At 49.0% G+C, this 18505-nt stretch overlaps 1 protein-coding gene across 4 annotated transcripts in view; it reads left to right on the top strand.

The window, feature by feature from the left end:
• ATP8B3 (ATPase phospholipid transporting 8B3) overlaps positions 1–18044 on the top strand; it is a 57020-nt gene extending 38976 nt beyond the window's left edge. For all 4 annotated transcript variants that reach the window (XM_083720207.1, XM_083720208.1, XM_083720206.1 and 1 more), the window contains exons 19-28: positions 1691–1802; positions 3201–3276; positions 4547–4688; positions 6953–7223; positions 8659–8882; positions 10013–10096; positions 10804–11043; positions 12444–12582; positions 14447–14577; positions 15895–18044. In XM_083720207.1, the coding sequence (XP_083576333.1) occupies positions 1691–1802; positions 3201–3276; positions 4547–4688; positions 6953–7223; positions 8659–8882; positions 10013–10096; positions 10804–11043; positions 12444–12582; positions 14447–14577; positions 15895–16152 (1677 nt within the window). In that variant the 3' untranslated portion in view covers positions 16153–18044. The remainder of the gene's footprint in view (positions 1–1690; positions 1803–3200; positions 3277–4546; positions 4689–6952; positions 7224–8658; positions 8883–10012; positions 10097–10803; positions 11044–12443; positions 12583–14446; positions 14578–15894) is intronic.
• The last annotated feature ends 461 nt before the right edge of the window (positions 18045–18505 follow it).

Below are 18505 nucleotides of genomic sequence, written 5' to 3'. Positions count from 1 at the left end.
ACCTGGTTTGGGAGCTATTTTTTAGGAAATTTGCAAAACAAACAAACAAAATAATAGTAGTAATAATAATAATAATAATAATAGTATTTGTTTATATCCCACCCTCCCCAGCCGAAGCCGGGCTCAAGGCGGCTAACAACAATAAATTAATACAACATTCTAAAATAATTTCATTATAAAATTACTCCAAATCAAATTGATGGCAACCATTGGGCTATCCACTGTGAAGTTCTGGGAAGATTGCCAAAGGAGGGAGTCAGGCTGTGCCCTGGCCAAAGGCCTGGTGGAACAGCTCTGTCTTGCAGGCCCTGCGGAAAGATGTTAAGTCCCGCAGAGTCCTAGTCTCTTGTGGCAGAACGTTCCACCGGATTGGAGCCACAGCCGAAAAAGCCCTGGCTCTGGTTGAGGCCAGCCTAACCTCTCTGTGGCCTGGGACCTTCAAGATGTTTTTGTTTGAAGACTGTAAGTTCCTCTGTGGGGGATACCAGGAGAGGCGGTCCCGTCGGTACGAGGGTCCTAGGCTGTAGAAAACCGCAACACTTCCAGTATGGGCTGCCTGGGTTTCCCCCAGACAGTTGAACCAATTTTCAAAAATTCAGCCCGGACGCAATATTCAACCGATGAATCCCGGATGCGTCTGGGAAATTCCAGACATATAGCAGCCCATATAATATCAGTAACAACAAGAACGATCTAGTAATTACCTCTCTCAAATGAGAGAACCAAGGCGTTTGAGTACCAAGGCATTTGAGAACCAAGGTACCGCTGTATTCAGAAAAATAGACAAAGCGATACTCAGAGCCACTATTTAACAAATAAAGGAAACCTCAACCTCCCCCTGTTCAAAAATCATTCACATCAAGCCCACAATTTCCCCCTTTCAACCTCCCCACCCCACCCAGAAATCTGGTCTCAAGGCTAGCTATTGCAGATCAGTTGTTGGGGGTCAAGTCAGGAGGGAAGGAGGAGCAAAGCGAAGACGGATGATGGCAGCCAACTGCTTTGCGGTTGACCCGGCTACTTCCCCCCTCCTGAAACGTCCCACATTCCATTCCATCCTAAGCACCCCTGTTGGAGTCTGGTATTACGAGTGAGGCAGGAGCTGGGGGCAAAAGGTTTTTGGGTTAGCTAGAGCATAGCTGTCAACCGTCCCTTATTTGGCGGGACAGTCCCTTATCCCAGCGCTGTGTCCCGCTGCTGTCCCTTATTGATGATGTCCCTTAAATTTCCTGGGTTTCAAAGGAAGCAGCTCCTCTCCCTCCCTCCCTGTCGGCCAGGGAGGAGGGAGGCTCCAACTGGGTTGTTTGGCTGCGTTGCTCACCCAATAAGGAGTCTAAGAACAACTGGGGGGTGGAGCTTGCATGCCTTGTGCCAATCAAATCGACCGCGTTGCCTGGGGACTCGCCTTTGCTCAGCGCTTCCCAGCAGAGAGGTGACGGTGGTTTCCCTTGCTGCATCCCCTTTGCCGGGTTGCTGCGCTGTGGGAACCACCGCTTGAGGCTTCATTTGGCTGCTGGCTTGGCTTTCTGCCTTTGGCTCAGAAGTCGAACATACCTGTGCCCGGAAAATCCCTTATTCTGGCTGCTGATCCCTTATTTCCGAGGCTGCTGGTCCCTTATTTTCAAATCTGTAAGTGGACAGCTATGAGCTAGAGTTCCATCATTGCCTCATCTTGGTCTTCCTCTCTCAGCTCTTGGGGGCCACGGCTATCGAGGACAAACTGCAAGATGGGGTTCCCGAAACCATCCAGCTTCTCAAAAGGGGAGACATCAAAGTGTGGGTGCTGACGGGAGACAAGCAAGGTAAGGCATCTGTCCCACCAACCCCTACCTGCCCTCAGCCAGCCCCCACCTGGCTGCCTTTACCCCCCCTTCTTTGACGATCCCTCGTAGCCGATTGTCTCCCATAAACACGGTTTTCAAAAGTGAGTCCGTAAGTGACTGTGGAGGCCAATTCTGGATCCCCACGTCCTTCCACAGTGGGGACATTGGTTTTTGGGTGGGAGTTGATCCAGTGAGGGTTTGCCAAGCGTGCCTTCCTCTTAGCACGTTTCTCCCTTACGTCCTGAGTTCGAGTGTCTTCAAAGCCCATGACACCTTTGGGAAAGGCTGTTCTCCAACTGGAGCACTCGCAGGCCAGTGTTTCCCAGTTGTCAGTGTTTATACTACATTTTTTTAATTCTGCGCCCAGGGCAGCTGTCTGCCAGCTCCATCTGGTATGCAGGATGAGACCCTCCCTGCCTGTAGACTGTCTCACCAGAGTGGTGCATGCTCTGGTTATCTCCCACTTGGACTACTGCCATGTGCACTCCGTGGGGCTACCTTGGAAGGTGACCCGGAAACTGCAACTAATCCAGAATGCGGCAGCCAGACTGGTGACTGACATAACACCGGTCCTGAAAGACCTACACTGGCTCCCAGGACGTTTCCAGGCACAATTCAAAGGGTTGGTGCTGACCTTGAAAGCCCTAAATGGCCCAGTAGACCTGAAGGAGCGCCTCCACCCCAGAAAACCGAGGTCCAGCGCCGAGGGCCTTCTGGCAGTTCCCTCCCTGCGAGAAGCGAGGTTACAGGAAACCAGGCAGAGGGCCTTCTTGGTGGTGGCACCCGCCCTGTGGAACGCCCTCCCGTCAGATGTTAAGGAGATAAACAACTGTATGATGTTTAGAAGACATCTGAAGGAAGTTTTTAATGTTTAATGGTGTATTATGTTTAAAATACAGTGGTGCCTCGCAAGACGAAATTAATCCGTTCCGTGAGGCTCTTCGTATAGCGGTTTTTTCGTCTTCCGAAGCAAGTCCATTGACACCTTAGCAGATTAGCGCTATTAGCGGATTAGCGGCTTTTAGCAGGCTATAAATAATAAATTATTATTATTATTATTATTATTATTATTATTATTATTATTATTATTATTATTACAGTGGTACCTCTGGCTATGAACTTAATTCGTTCTGGAGGTCCGTTCTTAACCTGAAACCGTTCTTAACATGAGGTACCACTTTAGCTAATGGGGCCTCCCGCTGCTGCGCAATTTCTGTTCTCATCCTGAAGCAAAGTTCTTAATCCGAGGTACTACTTCCGGGTTAGTGGAGTCTGTAACCTAAAGTGTTTGTAACCCGAGGTACCACTGTATATAAACGTGGCCGTAGTTGTTGGCGCATCTCATCAGGGCACCCTCATCTCATTTTGTGCTTACAGAGACTGCTGTCAATATTGGCTTTGCCTGTCGACTTCTCTCGGACGACATGAGTATTCTAGAGGAGAGTGAAATCAGGTATGGGTGTCTGCTGAGCTCTAGGTTTGGGGCAAGTACTCTCTGGTGAGAGAACCCCCAGCAGAGATTTAAAATCACAAAACATGCAGTGGAAATGCAGGCTGTTAGACCTTCGAAATATGCCCTCTCTTCCAAAGGTTCCCACTTCTCCTAGCATATATATATATCAGAAAGTTCTTCCTCATGTTGAGTCTTGTAACCTGAACACATGGTTTACTTACAAGCGCTTCAAAGGTCCGAGTCATGTGCTGTTCCACGCAGCTTTGGAAAAAATTGCACAGGCAGTAGAACTTGGCTTAGTTGCAAAGGGATGAAATTATTCAGTTCCTGGACGCTTCGAATATCGTACGTTTCAACTCCCAAACGCCAAAAACCTGGAAGTAAATCCTTCTGTTTTCAAATGTTTTTCGGAATCTAAATGTGCTACACGGCTTCCGCTGAGTGCAAGAAGCTCTTGCAACCAATGGGAAGCCTCGCCTCGGTTTTCGAATGTTTCGGAAGCCGAACGGGCTTCTGGAATGGATTTCGTTTGAGAACGGATGTACCACTGTATAGGAACGCAAGGAAGGCTTGTTAAAGCCATGCGGCTAAGCTGGAGCAACCAGCTTAGCCACCTCACATGTTGAACTTCTCAGGTAGACAGAGGGATCAAAGGCTTGGTTACCTAGTCCCTCCCCAAGTGAGCTAAGCCTGGCAGGCCAGCTTACTTTATGGTATTAACCCCTTCATGCATTAACACCAGTCTTGAAAGACCTACACTGGCTCCCAGTACGTTTCCGAGCACAATTCAAAGTGTTGGTGCTGACCTTGAAAGCCCTAAACGGCCTTGGTCCAGTATCCCTGAAGGAGCGTCTCCACCCCCATCATTCTACCCGGAAACTGAGGTCCAGCTCTGAGGGCCTTCTGGCAGTTCCTTCCCTGCGAGAAGCCAAGTTACAGGGAACCAGACAGAGGGCCTTCTCGGTGGTGGCACCTGCCCTATGGAACACCCTCCCACCAGATGTCAAAGAGAACAACAACTACCAAGCTTTTAGAGGACATCTGAAGGCAGCCCTGTTCAGGGAAGCTTTTAATGTTTAATAGGTTGTTGTATTTTAGTGTTTTGCTGGAAGTCGCCCAGAGTGGCTGGGGAAACCCAGCCAAATGGGTGGGGTATAAATAATAAATTATTATTATTATTATTACTAATCAGACTTAAGTATGTTGGTTATATGAAGAAGTGTGTCAGTGTTTCTGTTTTGGCCCTTCAACCACCTGCCTTGTTTTGCAGCGAGATCCTGGAGCCAGGCTGGTACAGCAATAGCAGCTTAGCTAGCAGTGGAGAAGGCATCTGCAAAGAAAAGTCATTCCTATCTTTCCCGGCCTCCCTGCCACATGGCAAAAAAGCATTGGTGGTCACTGGAGACTTCCTGGTGAGATATATATTTTTGCTGGACCCCTCTTCCTTCCCTCCCAGACTTAAATTCTAGAAATGGAAAGTATTTTTGCAGCCCATTCCACCACCCCCCCAAATATCCTCCAGGCAGTTTGTTGTTGTTGTTGCTGTTTAGTCGTTTAGTCGTGTCCTTCGTGACCCCCTGGACCAGAGCACGCCAGGCACTCCTGTCTTCCACTGCCTCCCGCAGTTTGGTCAAACTCATGCTGGAAGCTTCGAGAACACTGTCCCACCATCTCGTCCTCTGTCGTCCCCTTCTCCTTGTGCCCTCCATCTTTCCCAACATCAGGGTCTTTTCCAGGGAGTCTTCTCTTCTCATGAGGTGGCCAAAGTACTGGAGCCTCAGCTTCAGGATCTGTCCTTCCAGGGAGCACTCAGGGCTGATTTCCTTCAGATTGGAGAGGTTGGATCTTCTTGCAGGCCATGGGACTCTCAAGAGTCTCCTCCAGCGCCAGAATTCAAAAGCATCCATTCTTCGGCGATCAGCCTTCTTGATGGTCCAGCTCTCACTTCCATACATCACTGCTGGGAAAACCAGAGCTTGAACTATACAGACCTTTGTTGGCAAGGTGATGTCTCTGCTTTTTAAGATGCTGTCTAGGTTTGCCATCGCTTTTCTCCCAAGAAGCAGGCGTCTTTTAATTTCGTGACTGCTGCAGTGATTATGGCGCCCAAGAAAGTAAAATCTCTCACTGCCTCCATTTCTTCCCCTTCTATTTGCCAGGAGGTGATGGGACCAGTGGCCATGATCTTCGTTTTATTGATGTTGAGCTTCAGACCATATTTTGCGCTCTCCTCTTTCACCCTCATTAAAAGGTTCTTTAATTCCTCCTCACTTTCTGCCATCAAGGTTGTGTCATCTGCATATCTGAGGTTGTTGATATTTCTTCCGGTGATCTTAATTATGGCTTGGGATTCATCCAGCCCAGCCTTTCGCATGTTGAATTCTGCATATAAGTTAAATAAGCAGGGAGACAATATACAGCCTGGCAGTTTAGCCTCTTTCAAAGCAGACACACTGAACCAGTGCTTCTTTCTAGCCAGTGTAGTTTTGACACCTGGTTTTTTATTACATGATATTTAAAGCAATTTTTTAAAGTTCCTCTTGAATGTTCTTCCAAAATTGTTTGATATGCACACACTCCCACCACATATGATACATGGTTCCTATCCGTGGAAGCATGGTAGGCTGAGACCCTACCTGCCTGTAGACTGTCTTGCCAGAGTTATCTCCCGCTTGGACTACTGCAATGCGCTCTACGTGGGGCTACCTTTGAAGGTGACCTGGAAACTGCAATTAATCCACAATGCGGCAGCTAGACGGGTGACTGTGAGTGGCTGCCGGGACCACATAACACCGGTCCTGAGAGATCTGCATTGGCTCCCAGTATGTTTCCGAGCACAATTCAAAGTGTTGGTGCTGACCTTGAAAGCCCTAAACAGCCTCGGTCCTGTATACCTGAAGGAGCGTCTCCACCCCCATCGTTCTGCCCGGACACTGAGGTCCAGCTCCGAGGGCCTTCTGGCGGTTCCCTCATTGTGAGAAGTGAGGTTACAGGGAACCAGACAGAGGGCCTTCTCGGTGGTGGCACCCACCCTGTGGAACATCCTCCCTTCAGATGTGAAGGAAATAAGCAGCTATCCTATCTTTAAAAGACATCTGAAGGCAGCCCTGTTCAGGGAAGTTTTTAATATTTAATGCTGTATTGTTTTTAACATTTGATTCGGAGCCACCCAGAGTGGCTGGGGAAACTCAGCCAGATGGGCGGGGTATAAATAATAAATTACTATTATTATATATTATTATTATTAAGCATTTTTAAAAGTTCCTCTTGAATGGCCCTCCAAAATTGTTTGATATGCACACACTCCCACCACATATGATGCATTGTTCCTATCCCAGGTGGCAATTCATCCGTGACAGGAACCGAGAATTTGGGGTGGTCTATTAACAAATACAGTGGTATCTCAGGTTAAGTACTTAATTCATTCTGGAGGTCCATTCTTAACCTGAAACTGTTCTTAACCTGAAGCACCACTTTAGCTAATGGGGCCTCCTGCTCCCGCCACACCGCCAGAGCACGATTTCTGTTTTCATCCTGAAGCAGAGTTCTTAACCTGAAGCACTATTTCTGGGTTAGCGGAGTCTGTAACCTGAAGCATATGTAACTTGAAGCGTATGTAACCTGAGGTACCACTGTAAAGAACATCCGATTGGGTGTCTCCTCATTTTCTTCCCAGGATAAAATCTTCCACACGGAGGGATCGACCACGGAGGAGCAGAACCTGAGCTGGCGCCAGCGCTTAGGCTGCTGCCGCGACAGAACCAAGAAGGACCAGGAGAACACGATGGAAAAAGCCTTTGTGGAACTGGCCACCACCTGCCAGGCCGTCATCTGCTGCAGGGTGACTCCCAAGCAGAAAGCCCTCATCGTTCAGATGGTCAGGCGACACAAGAAAGCCATCTCCTTGGCCATTGGAGATGGGGCCAACGACGTCAACATGATTAAAAGTGAGGCCTTTTCCCAGGGGCCCGAGAAGACTTGAGCTTCTAGGTCAGGCATCCCCAAACTTGGCCCTCCAGATGTTTTGGGACTACAAAGCCACTTCCGACATCAGGAGGAGGTGCGGTGGTGGGCTTCACACCCCCAACACGCGCGCGGAGGCTGGTTTCCAGCCCCCGCACGATCCGGGGAATCCTCAGGCCGTGTCATCCCTTGAGCCAGCCAATCGGCTGGCTCAGGGTGTGTGGCTTGCCTCACTTAAGGCAAGCGCGACCCTGGGATCTCCCTGTTTTGCCTGCACAGCTGATGTTGTTTCCCACCCACCCGCCCTCTAAGGTTCCCCTTCTGACCTTGCTATGGACCTCGGTTGGTTGCTGTCAAGGGGCCTGATAGGAATTTTTTCCACTTGGCAAATTGGCACCGGCCATTTGGTTTTTCGCCTAGGTAAAGGTCAAGGGACCCCTGACCGTTAGGTCCAGTCATGGCTGACTCTGGGGTTGCGGGGCTCATCTCGCTTTATTGGTCGAGGGAGCCGGTGTACAGCTTCCGGGTCATGTGGCCAGCAGGACTAAGCCACTCCTGGTGAACCAGAGCAGCGCACGGAAACGCCGTTTACCTTCCCACCAGAGCAGTACCTATTGATCTACTTGCACTTTGAGGTGCTTTCAAACTGCTAGGTTGGCAGGAGCAGGGACCCAGCAATGGGAGCTCACCCCGTCATTGCGGGGATTCGAACCGCCGACCTTCTGATCGGCAAGTCCTAGGCTCTGTGGTTTAAGCCACAGCGCCACCCGCGTCCCTACCTCGTAGCAAATCGTCACAACTCCTTTGGTTTTGGCGGTTAGGCATTGGTAGGGGTATTGTTATGTAGATGTGTTGGGGGGAGGAGAGCTATCACCTCCCCCAAATATCAAAGGGTAATCCGGTAAAGGATTCCGGGGGGCGTTGAGGCGTCTGAAGCCTATGGAGGTCAGGACCTAAAGCGCGCCCCAGAGCGGTGACCCCGGGGGAGTACCTACCATAGTTGATGTGCATCAGCAGGGCTCCCCCTGCTGGTGTTAACCCTTCCTGGTCTTCATGCAAGCAGGCTGAAGCCGGATAGTCTGATAGGACCAATGCCTAAGCCAATACCGCTGTTACCTGTAACCAATAAAGTTGTGGCCAATTTTAGCCCATTAAGCTAATACAATGTTGTCACGTGTCTTTATTTCCATTGAGGGGAGGCGGGAACTCGTCACGTAACTCCCATCATCCCTAGCTAACAGGACCAGTGGTCCGGGATGATGGGAATTGTGGTCCCCAAACATCTGGAGGGCTGAGTTTGGGGGTGCCTGTTCTAGGTCTTTAGCTGCAATGCAGGAATCTCCGCTAAAGCAGCCATGACAAACCATGGCACACGAGTCGAAAACCACTTACCTTATCGATTGCCTTTTTTCTCTCCAGCTGCCGACATTGGGGTTGGGATCAGCGGACAGGAAGGGATGCAGGCTGTTCAGTGCAGTGATTATGCCCTGGCTCAGTTCCGCTACCTGGAGCGGCTCCTCTTTGTCCACGGCCGGTGGTCCTACCTCCGGATCTGCAAGTTCCTCCGCTACTTCTTCTACAAGACCTTCGCCGGCATGATGGTGCAGATCTGGTTTGCTTTCTACACTGGCTTCACAGCGCAGGTAAGAAGGGATAGGGACTAAGGGGCTCATTTAGCATCATGTCACACTGGCCAATCAGATACCTGTAGGATGACCTCAGGCTCTGAACACAAGAGTTATCTCCTGTGCACACTTCCAGCTTCCAGCAAGTGTTGTGTTATTGCCTCTGACTGCAGAGGCAGAGCATAGCCAACTTGATGAATAACCATTGATAGACTTCTCCACCTCCGCAAATTTGTTTAATCCTCTTTTTAAGCTATCTAAGTTGGCAGTTGTCGCTGCCTCTTGTGGCGGTGAGTTCCATAGTTTAAACAATGCACTCCATGTGAATTTTAAGGGGTTCCCCTCTGCCCTCTCCCTGTAGCTTGTACCCTTTCATTCTGCCATTTTGTTCGCTTCTGAGGTGATATGGTACTGTGCATGACAACCTGTGAGATCCTGGGTTCGAGTCCTGTGTTTTCATTTTGTTTTATTCTTTAACTGTTGTTGCCCCTGCTCATGGCAAAACCAGCAGCAACTATGGGGTATAAATAATAATAAGAATGATGATTAATAACCATTCCCCCCTGCCCAACTGCACAAGTCAACCACTATTCGAGGGCATCATGGGAGGGAAATGGTGCCTGATTCATAAATGGTGGTGCAAGGTGATGCTCTCTTTTTCTAGCTGTGTACTTATGTGTGTGAAAGAGGGGAGGGAGGGAATGAGAGAGAAACAGAGATGAGGAGAGAGAAAAGGTAAATTGATAAGGTAGTGTGTTCTCCATAAAACGCATATACCTTTTAAGCCAGAAATGGGCAGTGGTCAGGAATGATGGGAGTTGTAGTCTGACAACACCTGGAGGGTCACCGATGTCCCTCATTCTTGCTATGAGAAGGTCTCATTCCCTACTGCATTCAAGAGGTGAAAGACGGCCTCAGTTCAGAAGAGGCATTCACTCATGAGCAAAGGGGATACCTCTTCTTGGTTCAGGGATGGTGAACATCGGTGAACCTCCAAGTGTCACTGGACCATAGGTCCCAGCAGCTGGCATGGGCTGGATGATAGGAGTTGTAGTCCAACGACATAGAGTCATAGGTTCCTAACACCGGTTGCAAGTTATGTGAAGGAAACCCATCTAATCCTCTCTGGTTTTGCTCTTCCATCTCAGCCTCTTCTGGAGGGCTGGTTCCTTGCCCTCTACAATGTCTTCTACACTTCGTACCCGGTGTTGTGCATGGGCTTGTTTGAACAGGTAAGTCTGCCGTTTCCGTAGATGTGTTTGCTACCCACACCCACTCATCCCATTCTCCCCCATTACACAAGGAAAGCTCTGCCCTTGGACAAGTCCAAAGGGGGGTGGTCCATCCAATTCTGCACCCTGTTGCCATAGCGACCAACTGGATGCCTGTGGCACGAAACCACCAGCCCTATCTCAAGCAGTGACCCCCCAGCAATTGCCGTTCAGAGAGATCAATCCGCTGATCCCACAGGGAATGTTCAGAGACCAGTGCAATGTAATAACAATAACAATAATAATTTATTATTTATACCCCACCCATCTGGCTGGGTTTCCCCAGCCACTTGGGCAGCTCCCAACAGAATATTAAAATCACAATACAGTGGTACCTCAGGTTACATACGCTTCAGGTTACAGACTCCGCTATCCCAGAAATATTACCTCGGGTTAAGTACTTTGCTTCAGGATGAGAACAGAAATTGTGCTCCGGCGGCGCGGCGGCAGCAGGAGGCCCCATTAGCTAAAGTGGTGCTTCAGGTTAAGCACAGTTTCAGGTTAAGAACACACCTCCGGATCGAATTAAGTACTTAACCCGAGGTACCACTGTACAATATCAAACAGATGTCTTCTAGGGTTTAGGGTTGCCCACCCAAAAAAACTCTTAATAATACCAACAATAAAAATAACCGACCCCTCTCTCTTTCCCTCCTCCTTCCATTCAGGACGTGAGTGCTAAGAAAAGTTTGCAATTCCCCGAGCTCTACAAGGCAGGTCAGAAAGACCGCTTTTTCAATTTCCGAATCTTCTGCCTCTGCTTCGTTCATGGCTCCTTCGTCTCCTTGGCTAACTTCTTCATCACTCTCTGGGCCATGGGAGACCATTCTGGCACCCACGTCGTCGGCGACTACCAGTCCTTTGCCATGGTAATAGCAACCGCTGCAATATTCACCGTCATTGCCGAGGTGAGTTTGGCGTGGGTGGGTGGTGCCCGTGTGTGTGTTTGTGTGTGTTGGATGTGATCGGTGATTTAAATCGTGATTTACCGTATTTTTCGCTCTATAGGACGCACCCGACCATAGGACGCACCTTGTTTTAGAGGGGGAGAACAAGAAAGAAAATTCTCCCCCTCTCTGCTCAGCGCCCCTTCAGCGAAACGACAGGAGAAATGGGGCCCCTTCCATTTCTCCTCCCGCTTCGCTGAAGGGGCGCTGCGCAGCTCTCCCTCTCTGCTGAAGCCAGGAGAGCCAGCAAAAGGAACCCAAAGCCTTCGGAGCGCAGCGCGAGTTCCGGCAGTGCTCCAAAGGCTTCAGGCGGCTATCCTTGAGCCTGGTGAGCGAGAGGGGTCGGTGCGCACCGACCCCTCTCGTTCTCCAGGCTTCAGCGAAAGCAACACGAAGCCTCCAGAGTGCGGAGGGAGCGCTCCCTCTGCGCTTCGGAGGCTTCGCATTGCTATCGCTGAAGCCAAGGAGCCTGCGTTCGCTTCATAGGATGCACACACATTTCCCCTTAATTTTTGGAGGGGGGAAAGTGCGTCCTATAGAGCGAAAAATACGGTAAATCGAATCCGCCCTGGTGCTGAGCAACATCCCTGTGGCTGCAGATTTGCCAAAGCAGTTTGCTTCACTGACCTTCCTTTCTGTATCTCCCCTTGGAAATGTGGAGTGATGGGAACTTACAGTCATATGTGGTGGGATTGTCCGTTAGTTAACAAATTCTGGAAACAGATTGGTATAGAAATATTGGGAACTGTGGGTAGGAAGGTGGAAATAGCTAAATTAATGGTTCTTATTACCCTGAGCAGCACGGATCATAGCTGTCAACTTTTCCCTTTTCTTGTGAGGAATCCTATTCAGAATAAGGGAATTTCCCTTTAAAAAAGGGAAACGGTAACAGCTATGACTGAGTTAGAAACAAAAGAGGAATTTAAATGGGTAAAATTGATGGTAATTGCGGCCAGATTGGTTATAGTGAGTAATTGGAAAAATCCAGAAGAGCTGGGGTGAACCAGTGGAGGGAAAAATGGAAAAATATTATAATCTTAGAATATCTAACTGTGAAGATACATAAAACGAAAGGGTTTAAGGTCAATGAGAAGGAGGGGGATTGGTTTGAGAAGATATGGAATTATTTGGGGAGGTTTGAACAATCTGGGAGAATGTTAAAACCTAAAACCTTGTGGAGGGAGGAGTGTTAAGGTATATAGAATCGTACATATGTTTGATTTGAATATGTTATTATTGATTATGTATACCCAATGTATCAGCTGCCTGGGGCAGTTTCACTGTTTGTTTTCACTGTTTGTGTTTTGGTTGTTGGTAAAATAATAATAATAATAATAATAATTCTGTATCTCCCCTGGCAGAGCATGATGGAAGTCAAATTCTGGACCGTCTTGTCCGTACTGGCTATTGTCGTCAGCATCGGTTTCTACTGCCTTTTCTCCTATATAACTCAAAGCTTTCAAGCCTTCAAGACATCCCCTGTAGCTTTCCAGTTTCCAGGTAAGAACTGCCAGAACTCTCCCGTATCTTCCACAACACTCAAACGGCCGATGCGTTGTGGGATGGGAGGAAGCAGGGAGGTATTGGTGGGGCAGATCTTTGTGGGCCATGCTGCCTGCCCTACAGGGAGGGTCAGCGCCCGTTGGGACTGGTGGGGCAGGAACCAGGGAGCCCAAACAGTAGGTGGGGTCAGGGCCAATCAGAGCCCCACGTTGGGCAAATGATCGTGCATTGCAGAGGGTTGGACCAGATGTTCCTTCCAGCTCCACTAGTTGTATTATTATATTTTATGAATTGACTGAAATACCCCACTTGGAGGGTGGCGCTGTGGTCTAAATCACAGAGCCTAGGGCTTGCCGATCAGAAGGTTGGCGGTTCGAATCCCCGCAATGACGGGGTGAGCTCCCGTTGCTCGGTCCCTGCTCCTGCCAACCTAGCAGTTTGAAAGCACGTCAAAGTGCAAGTAGATAAATAGGTACCGCTCCGGCGGGAAGGTAAACGGTGTTTCCGTGCGCTGCTCTGGTTCGCCAGAAGCGACTTAGTCCTGCTGGCCACATGACCCGGAAGCTGTACACCGGCTCCCTCGGCCAGTAAAGCGAGATGAGCGCCACAACCCCAGAGTCATCCGTGACTGGACCTAACGGTCAGGGGTCCCTTTACCCTTTTACCCCATTTGGAATACAGTGTCCAATTTGTGGCACCACAATTTTGGAAGGGTGTTGACAAGCTAGAGCGTGTGCAGAGGAGGGCAGCCAAGATGATTAAGGGTCTAGAACATGGGTAGGTAGGCAAACTCAGGCCCAGGGGCTGGATCTGGCCCAATCGCCTTCTCAATCCGGCCCACGGACGGTCCGGGAATCAGCGAGTTTTTACATGAGTAGAATGTGTGCTTTTATTTAAAATGCATCTCTGGGTTATTTGTGGGGCATAGGAATTCATTCATTCCCCCCCCCCAATATAGTCTGGCCCCCCACAAGGTCTGAGGGACAGTGGACCAACCCCCTGCTGAAAAAGTTTACTGACCCCTGGTCTAGAAACCAAGCCTGATGAGGAACTGTTGAACAGTTCCAAGGGAGTCTGTTCCACTGTCAAACAGCTTTTGCCACCATAAAGTTCTTCCTGGCATTGAGCTGTAATCTCCTTTCTTATCACTTGAAGCCATGGGTTCGAGTGCTACCCTCCAGAGCAGGAGAAAACAACCTTGCTCCATCCTCCATGTGGCAGCCCTTGAGATATTTGAAGATGGTTGTCTTATCTCCTCACAGTCTCTGCTTTCCAAGGCTAAACATACCCAGCTCCTTCGACCGTACCTCATCAGGCTTGGTTTCCATTTTGGTTGCCCTCTTTGGCGAAAGGTTCTTGCATTGCAAGGAATTTGGCTACATGGTCCTCATGGTCCCTCCCAACTCTACAGTCCTATGACCTCATGATTCCTCTGCGCACATTCTACCTTATCAAAAGCTTTTTTAAATTGTGGTATGCAGAACTGGACATGGTTTTCAGATGTGGTCTGACCAAGGCAGATTAGAGCGGGACTATGACTTTCCTTGATCTGTTGATGCAACCTAGAATAGTATTACCTATTTTTTGCTGCTGCATCACACTGTTAAGCTTGTGGTTTACTACAACCCCGCGATCCTTTTCACGTGTACCCCTAAGTATGAATGGCAGGGAGGATTCTAGCTTGCATATATGTATACATTCAATTTCTAGGAGATATTTTTAAAGGCCCATTTGAGTTTCCTTTGCAATTGGCATTTTGTGTGTGCTGGGTAGACACATTCTCCTCAGCTGCTTTGCCACCCAACATATGAAGACCTCTCAGATGTTCCCGAGCTGACTGGGTCACTCTTTTCTCCTCCAGCTGCCACCAAGAACGCGCTGACAGACCCACTGTCGCTCTTTGTGGTCCTGCTCTGTGTTGTGGTGAACACGATCCCCTCCCTCACCTTCCGTTTTGTGCGGAGTTTCGCGGGACCCACAACCATGTCGGAGGTGAGTGTTGTTTGGCAGTCTCCCCAGAGTTTGGGTGCTGAAGGACAGCACCAAAGCGTTGAGCCCTTAGAGGGAATTCTTTGGCGCAATCTGTTGGGAAGACGGGTTCAATGGCCTTCAAGGAAATCAACACAAAATCAACATGTTCCAATGGCATCTAAGTTCAGCATAATTCTTTAGAACGTGTCAAAGTGTTCCAGCTGTAAAGGTGAACACTTGCTGGAAGTGTGAAAAATATGAAGGGACATTTTATCGTGTTTGGTGGACTTTTTTAAAAAAAAGCCAAGAAATATCAGAATGCAGAAGATTTTAAAGCCTAACATTCATTTGAAACCAGACCTTTTCCTGCCTAGGAATAACGGATACACAATTAGAAAAAGACTGTGGAATATTATTTCAAGACACGACCACAGCGGCGAGACTTTCCTCTGCAAAAAGATGGAACGATTATTTATGAACTACGATGGTTGTTAAAATTATTGGACTTAGCGGAGATGGCAAAACTGACATGTTTAATCAGAGAAAAATCATTGTCGATATTTACTAAGGATTGGAAACTCCTTATAGACTTTTTGTGTGGAAAAGAAAACAAACTTGTGATACGTGGGTTTGAGGATTGAGGAAAATATCAGTATTGAGAAGTTAGAATTACAACCGTACCTTGGTCTTCGAACAGCTTAGTTCTCGAACGTTTTGGTTCCCGAATGCCACAAACCCGGAAGTGACTGTTCTGGTTTGCAAACTATTTTTGGAAGCCGAATGGAGCTTCTGATTGGCTGCAGGAGCTTCCTGCAGCCAATCAGAAGCCGTGCTTTGGTTTCTGAATGTTTTGGAAGTCGAACGGACTTCCGGAATGGATTCCGTTTGACTTCCAAGTTATATCATGGGAGAAATATAAGTAATACAGTCATACCTCGGGTTGAATACGCTTTGAGTTGAGCGCATTTGAGTAGCGCTCTGCGGCAACCCGGAAGTAATGGAGCGCTTTACTTCTGGGTTTCGCCACTTGCGCATGCGCAGACGCTCAAAATGACGTCACGCGCATGTGCAGAAGTGGTAAAAAGTGACGTGTGCGTGCGCAGACGTGCCATCGCTGGTTACGTTTGCTTCTAGATGCGAACGGGGCTCCGGAACGGATCCCGTTCGTATCTAGAGCTACCACTGTACATATTAAGAAAAGAACACGATGGGAGGATGCTCGAGGAGTCAACAGATATGGGAGATTTGCTCTGACGGTCGCCGAAAGGAGTTTGCAAAATGTGAAAATGTAATAAAAAGTTTATGCCAAAAAGATAACACTTTCTGCTTTCTTTTCAGGTGCTGCAAGCCCGGGACATGCAGGAGAAGCAAAAGGCAGTGGAACTGACCTCTCACATCCGAAGGAACTCGCACCTGAGACGTTCCAGCTATGCTTTCTCCCATAAGGAAGGTTACGCAGACCTCATCTCCAGAGGAGCTAGTCTACGAAGCAAGGGCCCTCGAGTCCGCAGCCAGCTGAACGGCTTTGGCGGCAGCCCCAAATACACCCCCTCTGCCGATGGTGCCTCTGAAGAAAAGAAGTTCAATCTCTGTTGACCAGGAGAAGAGCAAGGCCTTGGTGTGTGTGTGTGTGTGTGTGTGTGTGTGTGTGTGTGTACCAGTACCCATAGGGACCAGCGTCAGATAATCTCCATCACCTTGGCGTCCAAAGAGAGCTCCCGAGACCCGAAGCACAGCCCGCAGGAGATTGCAGCTCTGAGTTCGAATCCCGGCACACCGGACGTTTCCTTGCGCGGAAACCGCCGCTGTTCTCGCACGGGCGCCGGTACACATTGAGCGGTGACTCTGCTGTGCTCTCGCACCGTAACTGTGGTGCGAAAGAAGACATCGATGTTGCAAATACCCTCTGAAACTTTATTCAGAAAGCATTCCAATTGACAACCACCAATGCCTGATTCTTAGGGTTGTTTTGTTAATTCAGAGGCTCCGAATTCAGAGGCGCCGGCAGAAAGAAGAGTCCTCAAGGGTGAGATGTTCTCCATTCACTTCTGAGCACAGGGGGTCAACTTCTAGGGGCCAATGGATATTTGCACCCCTCAAAAAAAACAATGTCCGAGGAGGCTGGGCCCTGCAAAGTGATGTGCCTTGCTATTCAAATGGTGTGTGTGGACCTCATCAGGTGATTGATTATTCAGGGAGGGGCTTGCCTGCCCCCCCCAATATTTTATTCAAGTTGGTACCCCTGTTTCTGAGCGTCCTTCCAGGGGGTACATACCAGCAGTAGCTGGAACTAGAGGCAAATGGACAGAGCCTCAAATGTAAACTTTAACCTTTGTCCCGTAGGCCAGTTTCTGCAAGCGCTCACACACCCCTCTCTATCCTCTAGCCAAAGAATCAAAGTATTGTACAGTTGGAAGGGACACCCCAAAGGGCATATAGGCCAACCCCTTGCAAATGCAGGGATTATGTTTGTGCCAAAAACACCTCTTAAGAACACGAGCGTGGACTTCCCGGGGTCTTCTCGAACCCGGCACCCTGTTTCGACAGTGACCAACTCCTAGTGTTTTTCTGGGAATCGCACAGCCAGGGCTCCAAAGCTGACACACAGCCACTGTCGCTGACAGGTAGACTGCCTCTGAATTTGGAGGATCAGCCCAGCTGTCATTCCTAACCCAACAAGAGCCCTGACGGATCCGACCCGAGTTCTGTCTAATCCAGCGTTTAGCTACAAACTGTCGGGTGTCTGAGAGAAGCTCTCAAATGGACCGTGAAGGCCATCAGCCTCCCAAGTTGCTGGACCTCATCACCTACTGCTGGGAGGTAGACTGCCCCTATATCTGGCCGTTCTATGTCTTGTAGCTTTCAATAGGTGCCTGGCTGTCCTTGAAGGTATTTTTAAGCACCGCATCATAATTTCCCGGGGGCTCTTTTCCTCTGCAACATTAGTTGTTTTCAACCATTGTTTTCTGGCTGCAAGAAAAACAGGAGGTGCCTTTTTAAAATAAATAAAGAACATTTCTCTCTCTTTTTTTAAAAAAGAACAGTTTATTTAGTGAAGGAAAGCCGGCTCCAGCAGTAACCCACTTGACAAAGTTCCATAAAGGTGGTTTTTTTTTTAAATTCCTATTATTATTCTCTTAAACGAAATCAGGGTGCATTGCCGCTGCATTACCGGCAAGAGCCCGTAGAGGGCGCCCAAGCGACGCGGCCGGTGTTGGCTGTTGCACACAAGACTGCCCTCTGCTGGACGGATGCAGTACTGACACAGAGCGAAATCTCCCAAGACTGTAGCAGTTTGGCTGACTGGTTATGGGATGGAGGGGAGAAACTTCATAGCAGAATCTCTGATGCACAAGGGCTTCAACTCCAGACAGAGGTTCTGTCCAAAGGCATCCTTAATCTCTCCCCCCCCCCTTTTTGCACTCTCCAGCACTTTGAAATAAAACTGATTTTGGGAAAGGAAAACAAAACAATTCTGGCTGGTTCTTGGGGCTGCGCGCCACAGATCTTTCGTCCGCAGGAAGTGTGTTCTGGGGGGTTCCTGGGCAGCGAGCGGAATTCCTCCTCTGGCATTGTTTGAAAGGGCACACCAGACACTGCCAATGTATTAGATATAAGGCTCACATCACGAATCTACAAATAGGGGAGAGTGGGGCAGCTGCCATTGGTGGATAGTGCTCATTGGTCCTTGATGGGCTGGGAGGCAGGGAGCTGGACAGCAGGTGGCGCTAGAGCAATGAAAATTGGAGCCACAGAGTGCTGACTTTGTCCCCATCCTCTTCCTTCCTCCTGTTGAGGTCTGCGAAGGCAAAACTTAGACTAAGGAGGAAGGGTGTGTCAGGGCCGACCCTGGACTTATTGCCAGTAGGAAAGAAGGCAGGCAGCAGCTGTCGGGCAAAGGTTGCTGGGGCAGGGTCCAGTTTGCCCTCATAGATTAATTGCCCATTGT

Source organism: Podarcis gaigeae (assembly GCF_964106915.1).
Source record: "Podarcis gaigeae genome assembly, chromosome: 18".
Lineage (NCBI taxonomy): Eukaryota > Metazoa > Chordata > Lepidosauria > Squamata > Lacertidae > Podarcis > Podarcis gaigeae.
The sequence above is the reverse complement of the archived record's forward strand: the minus strand, read 5'-3'. Positions and strand labels throughout refer to the sequence as shown.